The sequence below is a fragment of the Mixophyes fleayi genome, chromosome 2, assembly GCF_038048845.1.
Source record: "Mixophyes fleayi isolate aMixFle1 chromosome 2, aMixFle1.hap1, whole genome shotgun sequence".
NCBI lineage: Eukaryota > Metazoa > Chordata > Amphibia > Anura > Limnodynastidae > Mixophyes > Mixophyes fleayi.
This window is the reverse complement of record NC_134403.1, coordinates 31571423-31593109: the sequence shown is the minus strand read 5'-3', so window position 1 is coordinate 31593109 and position 21687 is coordinate 31571423. Positions and strand designations below refer to the sequence as shown.

General features: G+C 42.2%; 1 protein-coding gene and 1 long non-coding RNA gene across 2 annotated transcripts in view; one reads left to right on the top strand and one right to left on the bottom strand.

Moving 5' to 3' along the window:
• Positions 1 to 8087, top strand: part of LOC142140832 (coiled-coil domain-containing protein 82-like) — a 37890-nt gene extending 29803 nt beyond the window's left edge. Inside the window, exon 8 of the mRNA XM_075198771.1 lies at positions 4789 to 8087. Coding sequence (XP_075054872.1) covers positions 4789 to 4866 — 78 coding nt within the window. The 3' untranslated portion in view covers positions 4867 to 8087. The remainder of the gene's footprint in view (positions 1 to 4788) is intronic.
• LOC142140062 (uncharacterized) overlaps positions 1 to 21687 on the bottom strand; it is a 177740-nt gene that overhangs the window by 89073 nt on the left and 66980 nt on the right. The window lies entirely within an intron of this gene.

Here is a 21687-nt window from a genome sequence, read left to right as displayed (position 1 = left end):
AATGATGGAAGAGAAATCTTGGATGAACTGTCGATAATAATTGGCGAATCCAATGAATCTTTGGATACTTTTAAGACCCTGCGGTTGAGGCCAATTCATGATGGATGACACCTTGGTGGGATCCATCTGTAACCCGGAGCCGGACACAATGAACCCAAGGAAGGACACTTGGAGAACTTCAAAAACACATTTTTCCAATTTGCAATAAAGATGATATTTATGCAGTCTTCGTAAGACCTCCCTCACTTGTTGTTGATGAGAACTCAAGTCTTTAGAAAACACTAGAATGTCGTCTAGATAAACGACTACGGAGGTGTACAACAGATCTTGAAAGATGTCATTAACGAAATTCTGGAAGATGGCAGGGGCATTGCAAAGACCGAAGGGCATTACCAGGTATTCAAAATGACCATCCCTCGTATTGAAGGCGGTCTTCCACTCGTCACCCTTCTTTATACGAATGAGGTTGTAGGCCCCTCGTAGGTCTAATTTAGTAAACACTTGAGCCCCACTGATTCTGTCAAATAGGTCGGAGATAAGAGGTAACGGGTACCGATTCTTGATGGTAATACGATTCAGGGGTCTATAGTCAATGCATGGGCGCAGAGACCCATCTTTTTTCTTGACAAAGAAGAATCCAGCCCCAGCAGGAGAGGTAGACTTGCGAATAAAACCACGTTCCAGATTCTCCTTGATATATTGGGACATTGCCAAGGTCTCTGGGCGAGAAAGGGGATAAGTTCGCCCCTTGGGTATAGGTTGATCGGGAAGCAAAGTGATGGAACAATCCCAGGGCCGATGGGGAGGTAATAACTCGGCCTCAGTTTTACTGAATACATCTTGGAAGTCAGTATATGCAGCTGGAAGGCTAACTTCCGTAACCGTGGACTGAGCAACAACTTGGGAACCAGGAGGCAGAACACTAGGTAGACATCTATGATGACATTCTGTACCCCAACGAGTAACCTGAGCTCGATCCCAATCCATCTGCGGAGAGTGTCTTCGTAGCCATGGAAGCCCCAAGATAATGGGATTGATGGATTTTGGCAACACCAACAACTGAATCATCTCGCTATGGAGGGCTCCAACCATTAACCGAATAGGTGAAGTGATGAAGGAGATGGAGCCACTGCTGACACGGTTCCCATCCACTGCTGTTAATGATAATGATTGAGGCAAGGGGAGAGTTGGAATTTGAAGCCCAGCAATGAGAGTGGCAGAAATTAAGTTCCCGGAGGAGCTGGAATCCACAAAGGCCGTGGTGGAGAAGGGACCTCTAGGGGTGCTCAGGGTGACTGCCATAAGAAGCTCAGGGGTGTTTTTTGAGTAGGGAGCAACTGTGGATACTCCTAAACCGGCCTCCCTGCTACCGTTTAGGAGGACGGGTTTCCCGGTCTCTTAGGACAGACCTTGAGAACATGTCCGGAATCGCCACAGTAAAGGCAGAGACGCTGCCTGAAGCGCCTCTCTCTTTCTTCTGGGGATAAACGGGAATGTCCTACTTGCATGGGTTCATCCATAGGCAAAACTGGGTTTTGAAATTGAGGAGCCAGACGAGGAACCACCCGCTTAGAGACAGGACGTTCCTGGGTGCGTTCTTGATAACGTAGGTCTACTTTAATACATAGCGCAATTAGGGTATCAAGATCAGAGGGAAGATCCCGAGAAATTAGTTCGTCCTTAATACGGTCGATTAGACCTTGCCAAAAAGTTGCGACCAGCGCCTCGTTGTTCCATTTCAGCTCTGACGCTAAGGTCCGGAACTGGATGGCATATTGCCCAACAGATAAGTTGCCTTGACGCAGGTTCAGCAAGCTGGTGGCAGCAGAGGCTACTCTCCCAGGGTCATCGAAGACTCTCCTGAAAGCTTCAATAAAGTAGCCGGTGTTATTAAGAAGAGGGTCTCCATTCTCCCACAAAGGCGAAGCCCAGGCTAGTGCTTGACCACTCAGGAGGGAGATCATAAACGCCACCTTCGTTCGCTCTGAAGGAAATGCTCCTGCATTGCACTCAAACTGGATGGAGCACTGGTTCAAGAAACCCCTGCATTTCTTGGGATCTCCATCGTATTTTTCAGGCGTGGGGATACGCATGCCAGAAGTTGCAGTGGATACAGTAACCACACTAGAGGACGCCCCTGGGGCGGTGGTAATGGCAGGAGCAGCAGGCAGGGAGCCTTGTAAGGCATCGAAGCGTGTAGCGATACCTTGAACACATTGTAGGAGATGTGCTTGGGCTGCTTCTTGCTGTTCTACTCGCTGAGCCAAATGAATGAGAAGGTCAAATGAAGTGGGGCAGCACGGTGGCTAAGTGGTTAGCACTTCTGCCTCACAGCGCTGGGGTCATGAGTTCAATTCCCGACCATGGCCTTATCTGTGTGGAGTTTGTATGTTCTCCCTGTGTTTGCGTGGGTTTCCTCCGGGTGCTCCGGTTTCCTCCCACACTCCAAAAACATACGGGTAGGTTAATTGGCTGCTATCAAAATTTGACCCTGGTCTCTCCTTCTCTGTCTGTCTGTCTGTGTCCGTGTGCGAGTGTGTGTCTATATTAGGGAATTTAGACTGTAAGCTCCAATGGGGCAGGGACTGATGTGAATGAGTTCTCTGTACAGCGCTGCGGAATTAGTGGCGCTATATAAATAAATGATGATGATGATGATGATGAAGGTCCCGGGCTGAGGGTTCCCCCGTTCCTTCGGTAGTCATCGCCAGAGTTTACTGTCACGACTAGTATAGCGTACCTGCTATCGTTGGCACTACTCGGAGGAAGGCGCGGAGTCTAACGTGCCCCTGGTGTTCACCAGGGACCCCCGCAAGGAGGTATGGACTTAGCTGCAGGAAACACGCAGGTCGCGGTCCTTCCACGAGTCAGATAGCGAAGCACGAGAGGAATGTCAGACAGGCAGGTTCGGCAACGGTGCGGGCAATGCAGGTACACAAGGAGAATCCGAACAGGGTGTGAATCAAGCCGGGTCGATAACGTTCTGACAGCGAGGTACAAAAGGGAGATCCAAAAGGGGTAGTCAAGGCAATCCGGGTCACAATGGTCACAGGCAAACGGCAATAAACTGGAGGAAGGCAAGGGTCAGGAAACAGATAAACACAGGAACACTGGAACGCTGGAGGACAGGAAAGGACCTGAAACTCTGGCACAGGAGGTGAGGTCAGAGGGACTTAAATAGTGCTGCTAGCCAATGCCCTCAGCACTAGTAGTGCTGTCATAGCTGTAGCGCCGTAGCGCTAGTCATCCTGCCGCGCCGTAGCGCTCTCTTCATGCAGCGTCCCGTTGCCTAGCAACGGGGACGCTTCTAGGTCTGAGCTGGAAGGGGAAGTGACGCGTCTGGTTGCTAGGCAACCAGACGCTCTGTGTGGACGGGCGGCCGCCGAGCGGCGCCTGACAAGGTATAGGCCAGTGTTCGCTAACCTGTGACACTCCAGGTGTTGTGAAACTACAAGTCCCAGAATGCTTTGCCAATATATAGCAGCTTATTGCTGGAAAGGTATGCTGGGACTTGTAGTTTCACAACACCTGGAGTGTCACAGGTTAGCCAACACTGGTATAGACCATGAAATGCACAATTCTTTGAATGTTCCGATTGTTGCACAATAGTCATGTATGAGGTGCTCTTCATACTTTGGTTAGGTCATACTTACCTACTCTCCAGGAAATTCCGGGAGGACTTCCCGGAAGAGTAGGTGTCCTCCAGGAGGTGATGGAGGTGGGTCATAATGATGCGATGTCGCGTCACTAAGTCCTCCACCCTGCTATGGCGTAAATTTCGGCTTTCCCTAGTAGATGGGTGGGTGTCAATGGTGTCATCACGACCCCTCCCACCCCCTGTCACCTGACTTCTCCAGTATCTCATGGAGGAGAATTTTAAAAAGTAGGCAAGTGTGGGTTACATGCGCTTTATCTTGTAACTACATACATAACATGACAGGTGATTGGGAGTGTGCATCTGGTATTTCTCCTAGTGTGAAAACGTGGTTGTGTTTGTCACCTCTCTCTCCAGTAGAGCACCCTTTGTAACTAGTTCTCCAGCTAATACCTTCATCTTCTAGCAAAATAAAGAGATACTTGTAGTCCATGTCTGTGCCTCTTTATTTTGCCTACTGGTATTTGTTCTTGTTAAAATACACCTGAACATACAAAATGACCCCTAAACAGGTTTGGTTCTGTATTGTATTTAAAGTGCTAACCAAGGGGTGTAGTACGAGTTAACGATAATGTAAACACCGGCAGTGTTTACACCTACATAATTATTACGATAGTGAAGAAAGCGACACGTAAAAAAACAACTACTTACCTGTAAACAGACAAACTGGAAATCCGATGTAAGGAGAGGGCGACATTTCCAAATGGCGTAATTTGCTAGCGCGACTTGGATTTTTTTTCTCTAAAGCGGCACGAACACATTTAATTAAGGTAATATTAATTGTATTCCTAACCCTAACCCTAACTCCTAACGTAAAGGTAATACTTACATGGGTCCGTGCGTTGCTGCTTTAAAATCCGAAATGTCCAAGTCGCACTTGCAAGTGACGTAATTTGGAAGTGTCTGCTTACATCGGATTTCCAGTGTGTCTGTTTACAGGTAGTTGTTTTTTACATGTCACTTTCTTCACTATCGTATTCATTTCCTAGGTGTAAACACTGTCGGTGTTTACATCACCATTAATACGATTACCACCGCTAACCAAGTCAGAATCAACATTTTGCATATAAGTCTAAGAAGGATCATTACAAGGCTGTTACTATTTCATCTCATCAAATTTTATTTTCTTGCAGGAAGTTGATCTTCTTGAAGGATATTTGAATGATGCGGATTATTTCCAGGAAGAAATGTTGGATTCACTAATAGTTTAGATTAAGCCTGCAAAGTGATGTAAATATGTATTTTATACAGATATCATCATCAACATCAACATTTTTTTTATATAGCGCCAGCAGAATCCGTAGCGCTTTACAATTGGGAACAAACATTAATAAGACAATACTGGGTAATACATACAGACAGAGAGGTAAGAGAACCCTGCTCGCAAGCTTACAATCTATAGAGGCCTGATTCATGTTCGAACGTTAGTCCAATTGCACGCCGTATCTAGCAACCTGGTATGAACTTACAGACTGGAGACCCTCCATTTTCTCTGTAGAAGTTGGAGAAGGATTTTAGCACTTTTCCTTACCCTTTGTGGATAATGTATACTTTGTTTTATATACTTTTACAGTTTAAGAAACTCTTGTGTGAATGATACTATAGCATAAGGATGTTCTGTACTTCAGTATTGCTATTTTTTGGCTTTAACAAATATCCTGTAACATTATATTTTGATAATGTGTTGAGCTTCAATAAGAAACTATAACAAAAAAAAAGTGTTTTTTTTAATATCGTTAATGAATGTGTAAGAAGATTGTTGGTATTTAAAATTCTCCCTTTGTGTTTTTCCTTCATGTTACTATTAATTATGTATAATTTTGTGCAGACTACCATGGCCAGGGCTGCCAAGAGGAATTCAGGGCCCCGGCAGGGCTGCCAAGAGGAATTCCGGGCCCCGGTACAACAACTTCATGGGGCCCCTCTTATAGTTGAGCATGGTAAAAAATGTATTAATAGTGGGTGTGGTCATACAACTGGGGGCATGGCTATGCATCATTGGGGCGTGGCTAGCAGGTCAAAATAACTAGGCCCTGAATTCGCCGAAGTGTGACATATGTCCAAGCACTCCTGGCTTTCAGGACATCTAGCACCACAGTGTAGTATAGAAAGAATGCAGTGTGTACAGAAAGTGTTCACAGTCTTGTCCTGCCCCTTACATTGGGCAGAACACACACCAAAAATTGGCATTGTCCCACTAGAATCACAACATTTCACAGACTCTCCTGCTCTCTCCTACCTGTTCTTGTCACTTTCACCACCTGTGGCTGCTGCTTTCTTTAGTTGCGGCTTGTCTGAGTGCTGGAATGTTGGGGACCCTATTTGGAAAAAAATGGGTACATTTATATAAATGTTTCAGTTTCAAGCTTGTATACAGATATGTAGTTACAGCCGTGCCGTGCATGCACAGTGCGCATTTGTGCAATACGCATGCGCAAAATGGCGATTAAGATCAGTATAAATGAATGGATAGATTACAGGTAAAATCACCCTCTTGAAAAAGTTGCTTATTGACGAAACATGTTAAGGCTGCTCAGCTGTGCTGGACATGCTTTGGCTGAATATTGATGTTCATTTAAAACTTCTCATTGCTATGGAGCTTTTATATGTAAGTGGATCCTTTTTTGTACAATAAATGTTTTTACTTCCATAATGTGGATCCTTATTCCCGAATATGTTGCTGACCAAATATATGTGAGTTGGACTAAATCCATAAATGCCAAGGACCACTATAACTGAATGGATTGGATGCACAACTTACACAATATATACAACTAAACTGTAAGTGCCTACTGTTCCTAGTTTTGGTATCTACATGAATTGGTCCTTCTAATCATCTGTCATCAATTTGTTTATTTGCATACTGGTGTGAAAACCATATCTCAAGATCCAAGATAAAAAGTTCTACCTGTGCATTGGCATTTCATGGTCAAGATATACACAGGATCTGTGGAGATAAGGAACCTTTACATTTGGACTATCATTGTGACTTTGTTCTCATCAAAACAATCATATATAACTTTGATGCAGTGCAATACTTATTAAATAACAGACACCTACTATTATGGAGAAAAAAATCACATAGAGCTAACAAGATATTTCATCAAAAATCAGATTGAGCATTGATTGTATATTTTCTCCGGAATGGACTGGATGGTTGGCTGATGGTAAGTTTCATTAAAGTTCAGGACTTGTTTTGATCACAGAGGTCCAGACATTCTTTTAGGGAGTGTTGCATATCCAGCCTTCCTCTGTTGCACCTTCGACATTTAGTCCTTTCAATCATTCAGTTTCCACCATTTCAACCATTGGAGACGGTGGATTTGAAGTTCTTGACTTGAAAAATGAATTTCCTTTGACTATATGAATTTCTGAATTGGGGGAACTGTCTTGCAGGTCTCCTTTTTTGATTTTTCACAATGACAGGGTGCACATCACCTGCATTTTATCCTAAGATGGTGTCCCGTCTTCACCTTCATCAGGAGATAGTCATTCCCTCCTTACAAAGGTCTTGTTCTTCTGATGACCATAAATTGGTGGTCCTTTTGGACATGTTCGGATCTCTTAGGATTTAACTGGGCAAGATATCAATAGTTCAAAAGGCTAATTCCCTGCTGGTTTTCTATGAAGCACACAATTAAGGTCTGCTGGCTACTGAACAAACTATAGCCAGAAGGGGCAGGTCCACTATTCAGCAGATTCACTCTGGCTTTGGTCAGCTAGATGCTGAAAGTGTTTTGGCTCACTCCCCTTTTTGAGTGTTGTTTCATGGCCAAGTAGCTATGTCGGGCACCCACCTGGTCCTTTGTCCACATTTTTAACAGTCCGTGTTTTTGCATCCAGAATTGCTAGTTTTGGGTGACGAGTTTTGCATTCAGCTATGTCTGAGCATTCCTTCATCTAGGGGCAGCTTTGGAACGTCCCCAAGGTAGCAGTGTCCCCCAGATAGGATGCAGGAGAAAAGAGTTTTTTTGTATTTACCATGAAATCCATTTGACCATATCCATCTGGGGGACACAATGTTCCCACCCTTTATGCTCAGTGTTCAGTTCCATGTGTTGTTTGGACTGTGTGTTTAGTTACTTTCTTGTGTTGCCCTATCCTTTAGGGCTTTGCAAGTTATTAACTGAGGAGCATTGGGATATTTCACCTGTAGCTCTTTAAAATAGAATAACTTCCCATTTTTGAATGTCCCCTGGAAGAGGCCAGGAGGGAAATCTGGATTAAACAAAATGTGGAGTAAAAAGGAAGGTTGGTCAAAGACACAATTTCTTGTCCTCAACTTTTTCCAAGCATTAAATATGGGGACTTTAGTTGGGTGAAACAATCTGGGTATTTTGGAGAGCCACGGAAGAATGTATAAAGCAGTTTCCATTATGGCATTCTCCTATTCTGTCTACTGCTTATCCTCATCTCTGCTAGTCTATCTCATAAGTTTTCCAAAGGACACTGCATGGTGATAACTCATAAACATGGGTAGTTATACATCACCTTGATGCTTATGGCTCTAAACAGTGCAGCATGTTTAAACCATGGCCTACCAAAAAAAACAAAACAGCTATTCGAAGGTCATCAAAGAATTTAGGGGGATTCAGAAGTGTTTGAAGAATGTAGAAACCTTTGGAAGTACATTCATTTTTATCATTTTGATTCTCCCAAACCAGGAAAACTTTTAGGAGGACCAAATTTCCAGGCTTCTATGACTTTTAGATAGGAGAGAGGAATAGTTCAAGTAAAGCAATTAAGCATTGTCTCTGTCATAGCGATCCCCAGATAACAGATATGGGAGGGTTGCCATTTAAATGGGAAGGAGGCTTGAAGACCATCTATCATGTGTTCAGGTGCTGAAATGTTAACTTGACTTTGCATAATTGATTTTAAAATTAGATAGATGGCCAAATTTCTTAAATACCTCCATCAAGTCCTGCAGGGTCTTGGTTGGATTGGTGACTGTGGCTAGTAACTTGTAGGCAAACAAGGCTAGGGATTAATCTTAGTTAACCATCTTAAGGCCTGATACATATTGATTTTGGATTGCTCTGGCCAGGGCCTCCATACAGATTACATAGCTAACAAGGGTAGAGGGCATCCCTGGCACGTGCCATTAGTGATAAATGGAATCGGAGAAATTACCATTAATTCTTATTCTAGGTGATGTGGATCTAAATAGGGCCAAGATCTTGTATAGGCAGCAAGGGTCTATTCTCATGTGACCCAGAACCTTTCTTATGAAACAGCAGTCCACTCTATTAAAGGCTTTTTTGAGTAGACAGGAGACCTGCTGGGGTTCTAGACAGTGTCAGACTGGGCCCACCAGGGGACTGCAACACTAGGGGCCCACTAGAGGGGGTGTGGTCAGCCATCATAGAGGCGGGACCAGACACTAGAGGGGGAGTGGTCAGTCCACGAAGGACAGCTAGCACCTTAGTGTAGTATATAAAGAATGTAGTGTGTGTATAAAGAATACACAGTCTTGACCTGCCCCTTAGATTGGGCAGAACAGTCACCAAAAATAAGGATTGTCCCACTAGACCAGGCTTGGCTAACCTGTGGCACTCCAGGTGTTGTGAAACTACAAGCCCCAGCATGCTTTGCCAATATATAGCAGCTTATTGCTGGAAGGGTATGTTGGGACTTGTAGTTTCACAACACCTGGAGTACCACAGGTTAGCCAAGCCTGCACTAGACTCAGATCATTTGACAGACTGTCCTACCTGTTGTTGTCACTTTTACCACCTGTGGCTGCTGGTTTCTTTAGTTGCGGCTTGTCTGATCCTGGAATGTTGAGGCCCTATTTGGAAAAAATAATGGGTACATTTAGAAACGCCAACCATCCCTGCCATTAAATCAACAGCACCCAAATGTAATAATTAGGCCTCTATCCAGCCTCAACATTAAAGTAATAGAGCTCACATTTGATAAATAGATCTCCCTCCAACCAACCCCAACATTAAATTAATAGTATTCCCATTTAATAAATAAACCTATTACCCTCCCTCCAAACAGTCCCAGCAATAAATTAATAGCATTTACGTTTAATACATCCATTTCCCACGACCATTCCTAGCATTAAATAATATTCACATTTAATAGATAGCCCTCCTCCCAACACTCAGTCCCACATTCAATTATAGATCCAAACCACCTCAGCATTAAAGGTCCCATCACCCCCTCCCTATAGTGTTCTCTGTGCAGCCCCCCCTCACTATAGTATATAGTATACTATAGTATAGTATACTATATAGTTTAGTATAGTCAGCCCCCCTATAGTATAGTATAGATAGGCAGCCCCCCAATGTTATGCCAAACAGTAGTGCCCCCAATGTTATGCCACACAGTAGTGCCCCAATGTTATGCCACGCAAGTGTCCCCAATTCACATAATATGCCTGCAATAGTGGTCCCCAATTCACGTATGCCAAGCAATAGTGCTCTCAATTCACACACACACACACATATATATATATATATATATATATATATATATATATATATATATATATATCTGATAGAAGATACTGAAGAAGGTAAAACATATCTCTTCACGCAGGGTAAGCGCTAATCTGCTTATCCCTATACGGCACCCTATCTTCCAGACTTAGCGTCCCTCATCATCAGAGGTACGAACACTCGTCACCAGTGGCTGTTTTTGGGTCAGTTTATACCGATATGTCACTGCGCCATTTGAATCCCACACAGTGATCCAGGAACTATGGACTAAAGGTTTTTTAGCCGACCAGATCCCCACTGTTTGATTCACACCATAAGACTCTGTTCTTGTTATTACTTGCACTGGACATTGTTCCTGACTCCCTAATATTTGTGCATTCATACTTCCAGAGTTTACTTATAGTCATATCAGGACTTTTTTGGTATGTCTTTGTGACTGCTACTACCTACATAATACTTATTTGGGGCGTTTTGCACTCTCTACTCCTATCAGATACCAGAGGTCTGCTATTACCACTGCTGTTGGTTATCTCAACACATTATATCACTGTATCTCCATTGTGTTTACTATACATGCTATTTGCCCTCATTGAGGTCCTTACATGTTTGTATTTACATTACTTATGTTGTTTTGCTATCAGTGTACATCTGTCTAATACACTTGATATACTGCACACCTCAGTCTATCTATTTTTTCTTTGCGCCTAGGGGTGATACTCTTTATTCTCAATATTTGTCTATTCAAGGGTTGGAACTTCCCTTTTTACCCCTCCAGGCAGCAACCCACACTTGTAATTCAAGGTATTAGGGAGCGCTAACCCACCCTCTTCCACTATATATATATATATATATATATATATATATATATATATAAATATATACACACACACACACACATCATGTATGTATATATACATATATGATGTGTGTGTATATGTATATATATATATATATATATATATATATATAGTGATGGCACAAATAATATAAACAAGTGATTTAAAGTCTACTCACCCATATGTTGATTGCTGCAGCCTCTCTTCTCCTTTTCCCTTCGGCGGCGGCGGCGGCACATTAGCTGACATGGGGAGGAGGCGGGTCACATGATCGCAGCTGCGATTTTATTTGAAAGATGACTGGCTGTCGCCGACAGCCAGTTATCTGCAGCAGCGGGGACGGCGGAGAGGACTGCGGGCACCCTGGATGACGACAACGGGCCTCCATGTAGGCTCCGCCCACAACTAAAAGGGGGTGTGGCCGTAAAGTAGCCGGGCCTACTGGTGGTTTTACCGGTAGCCCGCTGGGCCAGTCCGACGCTGGTTCTAGACCCCACGCTTTGTGGCGCCCTGATTTTGCTAGTACCAGCCTAGGCTGGCAGCACAAGAGTATGTAAACCAGTTTGGGGGCAGGGGTGTCACACATTTATTTTTTCTACATTACTTTCCATTTTATCTTAACTTTTTTACTGTATTGCAGGCAGTAGTGTTGCGGCAGCTTTGTCACTTTAAGTCTAATGCATTTTGTCAATATTATGACCATCGACATTACAACCAGTCGACATTCACAATGTCGACATTTTAACCCGGTCGACCTAATGAACATGTCGACATTCATACAGAATGACCTTTTAACTGTGTTGACATTCTGGCTGTCAACATTTTCATTGTTGACATTTCAACTACATCCCATCCTATTCTCGAATAACTGTCCTGAGGGTGACAATAGACGATATAGGGGCTGATTCCTCAAGGAACGCAATTGGCATTTCTTTTTTTTGTTAAATGGATGGAACTTCTACGACTGTACAGAAGTATTCAAGTGCAAGCAGACCTGAGGAAAGGTATAAGTATGTTCTGGTTATACAGTACAATGCATATGTGCAATATAAAGTCACATCAGAATGCATGAAACAAAAATTAAATACATTAACACCTGTTAATAATATATTCATTTATAAAAATATATTTTCATTTTTTAAAAATGTTTTTTTCCAACATGACATATATGCTGTATATCAGGATCTTATAAATGTCTAAAATGCATTTTTACAGTTGCTCTAAATAGCAAACACATGTTCTGGTATGCATACGTGACCGTCATCACTATCAATCAGCACATACATATAGTTGGATTGAAACGAAATCTCGAATAAGAGCAGACTTGCCAACTCTCCCGAAATATCCGGGAGACTCCCGCATTTTACGTCATGGGGGCAGGTCTAAAATGACGTCACTTGAAGCCCCCCCCCCCCCCCGTCACGCCCACCTCCTCTGCAGGCTCCCGGATTTCACCAACAGAAAGTTGGTAAGTATGAATAAGAGGCACCTACCATTCTCCACTGGGAGCTCAGACACCACCGTCTGTGGTAGACGCTTAGACTAGAGGATTGCTATTCCCCCTTGCCTTCCCTATTGAATAGTTATTGAAAAAAGTGGATGGGAAATGCCATTTTTTTTAAAGTTTGGTGATGCGCCTCTTTTAAAATGTGTTTCCTGTATGAAAGCAATGTCTACCTTTTCTGTGTGTAAAATACGTAAAAGCTGTGTGGGGTTTCTCTGGCACGTTCCAACCACCCATAATGATAGAAATAACTTTTAGCTTATCCATTCACAAATCGATTGGGAGTGGTCTTTGATGATGTTGATTGTTCCGGGATCTCTTGTTGCTTCTTTTCTTCCATTCTTCTATCCTAGAGATCACTTGCTCTAAAGTAGGGAGTTAGAGAGACGGGGGGGGGGGGGGGGGGGGGGGTGAGATATAGGGAAGTTATCCACACAAAAATAAAAAACACAAACCATAATTTTGTTTTATGTGCATGCACAAAATGAACTTGTGAATTTTCCGCTAAGAATCTTGATTTTATAATACAGCAGTAGTGTGTTTGTGTACAAAACTATAGGCCTCATAAAATAGATTTTTTTTTCCATATGCAGAACAAACTTCTGCATATTCTTGTTTCAAAAATGAAAGAAAAATACAGAAATTACAAAAAAATTTTGATGAATTTCAGAAATGTATTGTTAAAGTTATTTATTTTCGTTTAACATTTGTTAAATGTTGAATGTTTGCTTTTGAAACTTTACTATTAAAGTTGAATGTTTTGAAAAAAAAAATGGTGTCTTTATTTTATTCATGAATAGCAAATGTGTAATAATGAAACATATTTGGTAATAAAGGATGTGATAAAGGGTTGGGATGGAAGAATGCAGGTTAATGAGGCAATGCATTGAAAGGGTAAATAAAATGGCAATATAAAGGCATATAAGGAAATGCATATAAGTGCATTCAGGTGTGAATTGGGAGTAAACACGCATGTAGGGTAAAAAGTGCAATTGCTCCAAAAACAAATAAAAAAAACTATAATCAATTACATCTGATTTAATTCTCTTAAGTGATTTGCTCTCATATTCACATCAGAACATATCTTATGAAACGTGTGTATTTGAATACGGGTGTACGTACGTACAAATTCTGTTCTCTTATAAGCAAGTTGCTTTCCAATTTGAATCATGCCCTGACTGAGAAAACTGACCACCCTTTTAAATGACACCTTGCAAGTGCAACTATTAATTTGTCTGCTATCAGACTGGCAGGTCATAATAGTCAACATTGGCCTAATGAATGGAGGCCCTTCCTCTCTATCTCCATTCACTCCAGGGAACCCTTTGATTGGCTCTTGCTTGAGCCCAAAGCTTTTGAAAAATGGTATTTAAAATTCTAACAATGTCCCCTGTAGTACAAATACTGGGACTGACATACACTCAATGGGCCTGAGTCTTTAAGGAGAGCAGGTCAGAGGAAAAACAAATAGTGTGCACTGCAATTCTAAAACTACACCGACTAGCTGCTGTAAATCATGCAGGTTGTCCAGACCTGTCAAAAATAAGTAAAAGCACTAAAGATACGATCCAGCGCTTAGACATCCATAGTGTACACAGTTAGCTTTCAACAAAGCTAATTACTTCCGATTTGAATGATAGACTAAAGCACTACCTGCCAATCAACCTGTGGGTTATTTAAACTGATACAAGCAGGACCGATACAATCCTCATTGGGAAAGTCTCAGCAGTGATGAAACGGTGACTGTGGTTTCCGATACTGCCGTCAGGAGTGTGTCCTCCGTAGGCAAACCCAGAGGGGGTTTCCTAGTGCCTGGAAACCCCCCTCTACAAATCCTGCGTTTGCCCCTGTCCTCTCACCTATCAACAAGCCGGCCAACGCTTCATCTTTTTCTGTGATCTTTGTGCCAACAGCAAGTATAACATTCCCCATATGTGAACTGTTTCCATCTACATACTGGACTGAATGGGTATATAAACTGCAACTTATCCTATGTTGCCTATATAATATCCAGGACTTTTTCAGCTATACCTACTGACCACCTAATTAGGACGTTGGTTTATTCCATATTTTGTGTTCTTTATATGTGCTTATTATATTTTATTGGATTCATTAATGAAATTGTTTCTATTGGTTTTATCTTACCACTCATATTGTATCAATTGTGTACACTATGGATGTCTAAGCACCTTTAGTGCTTTTAATCAAGGAGAGAATTGTAACCATGTTACAATGCAAGAGGTGTAAATTAGTTTATTATATTCATGCAAGGAAAATACCGGCTGCTTTATTTTTACACTGAAATTTAAAGTTGGTCATATTCCTGGGGTGATGGCCACTGTGTCTTTGCAAAAGTACTTTTTAATCAATGGAGCTGCTCCTGTTTAGCTTTGTACTGCTTTGTAAGTGGTGACTAAGAGCTGGATAGATTACATTTTGGGCAGTTGTGTCATTCACAAGTTCATTGTTTATGGTCTCTGAGCCCATTGAATTTAAAACAACTTGCTCCATGGAATCTCTAATTTTCTTTTATCTGAAAACCATAAATCTATCTCTCTTCTTTTAGTCTCTGCCCGCAGGGGGTCCAGTTCTACTTGTGTTGGAAAAGAGCTCTTCTGAAAACTGTTTTCAAGACACTCAAGCTGTTCATTTGTAAATGCTGTAACTTTCATTGCTGCCAACTCTCTATAACGGTATGGGCACAGAGAGCTGGCTGATATATGGTCTCTAGCTATAGTTTCACTGGTGGTATGAACAATACCTCTCTGGCTTCCGTACTTATGATCACTGAACCATTTTTTTATTTCACTCCTAGAAGCCCAGACACATCTATTAACCTGTGAATTTCAGCATCATCGGTCTAATTACAAAACTGGCTTTCAGAATAGATATCTGTTCATTGGTCTTTTTACCTTCATGCTGAGCTATGGAAACAGCATTTAGTTTGGGGATGGATGGTGATGCTGTCTGTCCTGTGCTTTGACGTTATGACTCGTGTATTTCAGATTTGGACTGAGGCATGACACAGGCACTCAGGACTGGAAGCACAATACTTGGATATGTCTTTATGGACCCCTGGCCAGAATAAAATGCTGTAAAATTCTCTCAGTGGTTTCCTCTGCCCCTAAATGTCCAGCGGTTATGTGACCCTGAGCCAGGTCTAACACCGTTCTCCTATATGGTTTAGGATCTATTAGTTCTTCCACAATGTCTTTCCCCCTATTTGTCACCCGGTCCAACAAATCCTGGCGTATTGCCATGTGATGGCATGAAAGCCTACTGTCAGCTTCTACTCACTCCCCATTAATTACTTTTACATTTTCTCAAGCTTTTACTAAACTGGGGTCTTTTAACTCTTAGGCAAAAACACTCTTTCTTTAGGGATACTCTGACTCTCCTCCTATTCACCATCATCTCTTTCCTCAAGAGGAGGTGCGTCACTTTGAGCGACAGTTCTGGCCTCATTGTTCTCTGTCTGCCCAGCCATATGTGCAAATGGAAATGGTTCAGGGGATTACGAGTGCCCACTACCACTGTCCGCTGAATGATCAAAACTGATATGGGCTATTCACCCCGGTAGCTATATGGGTTTCCCACAACTTCCACAAGTGGGGAAAATCTCTCCCTATGACAGCATCATGCATTAAGAAAGGGAATAATCCCGCAGTAACAACATTTGAACCCAAGGGGTTCTCTATATTCACTTTAGCTGTAACTAAATGCCCCCATGTACACAAGTTACACCAATAGTTTCTCACTGGCGTTTTGAGGGGTTCACTAACTTAGCTTTCACAAGGGTAACCAGGCTGCCTGAGAATAGAGCCCCTACACCAGGCCTGTCCAACCTGCGGCCCTCCAGGTGTTGTGAAACTACAAGTCCCAGCATGCCCTTCCAGCTATTAACTGGTTGTCTACTGGCAAGGCATGCTGGGGCTTGTAGTTTCACAACATCTGGAGGGCCGCAGGTTGGACAGGCCTGCCCTACACTTTTGCACATATTTGCTTGGCTGGCTGGGTCTGTGGCACTGCAGTACAAGCTAGCCCTTGACAAGCAAGACATAAGCAGCATCACATTGCATGGGTTCATCACTAACTGCACAAATAGCAGCATTTTCTAACACACCACACCTGAAACATTTTATTATGCGTTCACCAAGTTCCTTCCTGGCCTAGCTGGCCAGTCACAAGGCTTTCTGTTTTTAAGTCCATTCCTCCGCCCAGCACCCTGCTAATTGGGGCAGTTAATATGTTAATTCCCTAATTCCACCATAATAGCCACAAGTTAGTTTAGAAGTGTCAAGATACTAGTGACAACTAGAATACATACCCATTCCAAGAATAGATTGTCATCACTTCCATTTGAGGTTAGGTACATTTTCAGATGAAGACTAGATTTACTCATTTAAAATCTGTCTGGAGGGAGATCAGTATAATTACTGCAGAATAGGCCTCAGCAGAAGAATTTATCCAAGACATCTATTCAGGCTAAGTAAGCCTTCAGGATGAACCAGCCACAGTCACCAGCAAAGAGGTGCTGCAGCAGTTTCACCCAACATCCAGATGCAATCGGTCTATGTGCTAGTTAAGGATACAGGGAGTGGCAGCGACTACTCTCCAACAACTGGTGTGCAGTTGGCACTTACAGCCGGTGAGCGTCTGGTGGGCAAGTAGCACCAATAGTAATAGTAGCGGCAGGTTACTGATGGTAAAGAACCCCAAAACAAATAAGTAAAACCACTGGAAACAGTGAGATAAGGTACTACGAGTACTTTTTAAATGCTACTGTGTATTATAGAAAATGGAAGCTGGATAAAGAGTTTGCTATTTCTCTAGTAAAAAATACCACAGAGAGAACAGAACCTGTAACTCATATCCACAAACTAAAAACTATACAAAACATACTAATTCTGTATATCAATTTAAAAATAGTTAAAAAAATGTTTTTATTATTACAATAAAACATATTTAAGCTATACTTTAAAGCTTCACTAAATATACATATATGTGGAAAAGGCGGGAAAAGCAATATACTATTGTCAATACCAGCAGTCTTAGACATGACTGGCCTGCCTCCAACACAGTGCCGTAACTAGACATTTTAGTGCCCTGGGCGAGACAGGGCACTGGCGCCCCCCCATCTAAGTAGGAATGACATTTGACAAGTGGGTGTGGCCAACCTAATATGGGGGTGTGGCTAGCACTTTACTGAAGGAATCCTTTTACACATAATTGCAAATGCATGATATATAATATAATAATAATATAATAATATAATAATATATATATATATATATATATATATATATATATATATATATATTACACCGATATATATTACATTACACTGATAATGCTGCCCAATTTGGCTATACATTGATTATGAGTGCAAATTCAGAGCTAGGGGCAATCAAAGATTTAACAGTGTTACAATTTTACTGTGGAAGATTTTTTTATCCCCGCTTTTTGAAAGGGTTCTCCCCCTAAATCTAAAAATAACAAATAATTTGGCTTGATTTATTCAGTCCCATGGATGGCCAGAGGGGGTGGGAATATAAATTAGTGTTGAAGCAGAGCAAAGAGTCAGGCTTACAAAAGTAAATTTAATTTGCAATACTGATGGCAGGAGTATGAGAAGACACAAGCTGCTCAGTAATACGCATGACGTTGGTAGTACCTACATATTATTAAACTTTAGGTGGTGATCCCCTTTAATATCTGACCAAATCAGAGCACTACACTAATGTTGCTGTCTTATAAATATATATATTTTTAAAATAAATCTAGTTGTGAAACTAGTAGCAGCATCTACAGGTAAAGGGCATTACAATCTGAAACCCATTGGCATAATACTTTTGTGTATAGTAGGAAAAATGCAATAGTTTAAAACATTTTTATTAAGGTTTTTTAGAAAATATCACTGATAACTGATAAATATGTAATTTATAACCTTAGTTGTTTCATCTGGAGGGTGGAGAGAGAGAGAGAGAGAGACTTCAGCCCTTAACTTCCGCCCTTAACTTCCGCAGTGCGTTCCACTAAGAGGAAGTTCGGCATTTGGAACGCAAGTTTGCGTTCCAAATGCCAAACTTCCTGTCAGTGGAACTCACATGCGTTACACTGTGAAAGTTAAGGGCTGAAGGCAGGTAGAGGGCGGCTGCTGCTCCCCCTTGGGCTTGCGCCCTGGGTGACGGCACCGCCCACACATGCCTAGTTATGGCTCTGCTCCAACACTCAGCAGGCCACTGATTGTGGCTATTCCAATTAGAATCCTTAACAGAGCCCATATGTGCTCAGCTTCAGGCTAGAGATTACATAACACCTCTCTCAGGTGTCACCACTAACCTCCAGTACTGATGACATATGCAGGGAATCACCAATAAACCAGCCACTATAAGAACCTGCTCAGTGCAATCCTCAGTCCGGAGTATCAATTGTGTCCAACATCGATACTGCTGCTCCACTATAGCAGATATTCGTGTTTCTTCAACTCCTGTGTCCAGTCTGCCCAGCAGCACACCCGTACCAACATTTTCATCTGCAGTGTTTTCCGCAGTGTCCTCATACAAGTACTCTGCTGCTTTCACGGAGGAAACCAAGTACACTGGGCCGCGACCTTTGTCCTCACTGAGCGAAGTCCATAACCCCTTGCGGGGATCCCTGGTGAAGTCCAGTGGGGGTCTTAGACTCGGCAACAGTGTATTTGGTTAAGCCAAATTCTGTCTGCTAGTTATTGGCATCTGTGTGTGTGTGTGTCAGAGCTGGATTAAGGCTCTGGGGGGCCCGGGGCACTTTAGGCAGGGGGGCCCCTATGATGTAACATGGTTATCATTTTAGACAAACACACAGGCAATGCTGTGTGCACTACTGTTAGGTGCACGCAGCTCTGCCTTCACTGGCAGTACACGGTGAAGCGGGACATACCTTCCAACTGTCCTTGTAGTTGGACCCAATCCTGACTACGCGTGACAGTCACCCAAATTCAGGACTGCCCGACCAGATTCAGAACAGTTGGCAGACTGTCCTGCTCTCTCCTACCTGTTCTTGTCACTTTCACCACTTGTGGCTGCTGGTGTCTTTAGCTCAGTTGCTGCTTGTCTGGAACTTGGAATGTTGGGGGCCCTATTTGAAAAAAAAAATGGGTTCATGAAAATTAGAAAATTCCAACCAACCCCGATGTTAAATCAATAGTATTCTCATTTAATATATAAATATATTTCCCTCCCTCGAAAAAGCCCTATCAATAAATTAAATGGCATTTATGTTTAAAATATATAACCATTTAGCACAATCATCCACGGCATTAAATAATTCATATTCACATTTAATAAACAGACCTAATTTTCCCCAAAAAGCCCCACATTCATTTATGAGCTTCCAAACCACCCCAGCATCAAATTTAAAGGTCCAATCACCCCAACTTAAATTGATAGCCCACACTATTAAATTAAATTGCCCCACCATCACTCCACAAATAAAATAGCACCCATTAAATAATTAGCATCCACCTGCAATCCAAGATTAAATTAAGAACCCCCCTTCCCTCACACATTATATTAACATACTACCCCCCTCACACACACATTATATTAACGTACTACCCCCACTAACTTTGTTTTATCCGCTCGCTGTATGGCCTTGTTTCTCCTTGTTTCTCTTCACAAATGGGACGGCACCTGTCACGTGTTGCAGGTCCCATGTGACACCAATAGCAGGCGACACACAGGGAAAGGGGAGGACGGATCGTAAGGATCCGTGGCCAATGATAGAAGGTGGCTGGTTTCGGAGGAGGGGCCAGCCACCAAGTAATAGAGACTTGGGCCAGTGCAGGGACCGGCCCAAAATAGTCTCTCTTTTATTTCTGCCCGGCCCAGCGGGCATATGCCCCCCAACTTCCCGTCCCAGCCCGCCTCAGAAAATAGTATTGATACTGCACATTAAAAAAAAAAAGAAACACTGATAAAATTACATCAGTTTTAATATATATATATATCTCAAAATTATTGACATGTTATAAATGTTTCTTTCCTTTTAATGTACGGTATCATTGCTCTTTATGTATGTGTATGTATATGTATACATTATATATATATATATATATATATATATATATATATATATATATATATATATATACACACGTAGACACACACAACAAGTATGTTATGGGATCTCCCCTATTTTGTTAGTAATTAAAGTGGTTATGCCTCTTCTATTAAAGGTTTAATAAACATATACATGCACATATATATATATATATATATATATATATATATATATACATGCACATATATATATATATATATATATATACACACATACATACATACATACATACACACACATATTCCAAGTGAAAGTTTGACTCACCTTGGCAGCCACGTTCAGCACAGCATTCCAGTGTCTTTTGGTATGTGAGGAGCTGCTGCTGCACATGCGCAGCAGCTTCATTTCGGCCACTTTAGAATAGCCTGATGTACAGCAGCACTGCGGCTGCTGTATATCAGGCCAGCTGTCAAATTCTGCGGGGGGCGGTGCGCCTGCGTCAGGGGGCCCCACAGCCTCACAAGCAGCAGAATCGGATCACCGACTGACAGGTGATCCGATCAGCTGGCGGCCGGCGGCGGGGGGCCCTCAGAGAGAGGGGGGCCCGGGGCACGTGCCCCCTGTGCTCCCCCCTTAATCCGGCCATGGTGTGTGTGTGTGTCTGTGTGTACCCCACTACACTTTCTGCCCATCTCTGTTCTACTGGGTCACTGTGATATACTCTGTTGTATCCAGATGTTTTTTGCATGCTACACACTGTTCAACCAGTGCCAACACCTCTGTGTACCTTATTGCATACTATGCGCTGTTCAATAAGTGCCAACACATTCGTGTACCTCATTACACGGTACGCGCTGTACAACTGTGTGTACTTTAATGCACGCTGTGCACTGTTCAAACAGTGCCAACACATCGCTGCACCTCATTACACTCTATTTGCTGTTCAACCAGTCCCAACACCTCCATGTACCTTATTGTATACTATGCGCTGTTCATATAGTGCCAACACATTTGTGTACCCCAGGACATGTTACGTGCTGCCCAGGCAGTGCCTATAAACTCTGTGTACTACATATATATATATATATATATATATATATATATATATATATTGCAAATAGTGTTGAATTTTCACAAACCATGTGTAATATTTCAATAGAATTCTACGTACTGCATGCATTAGATGTGAATAATAAAAAG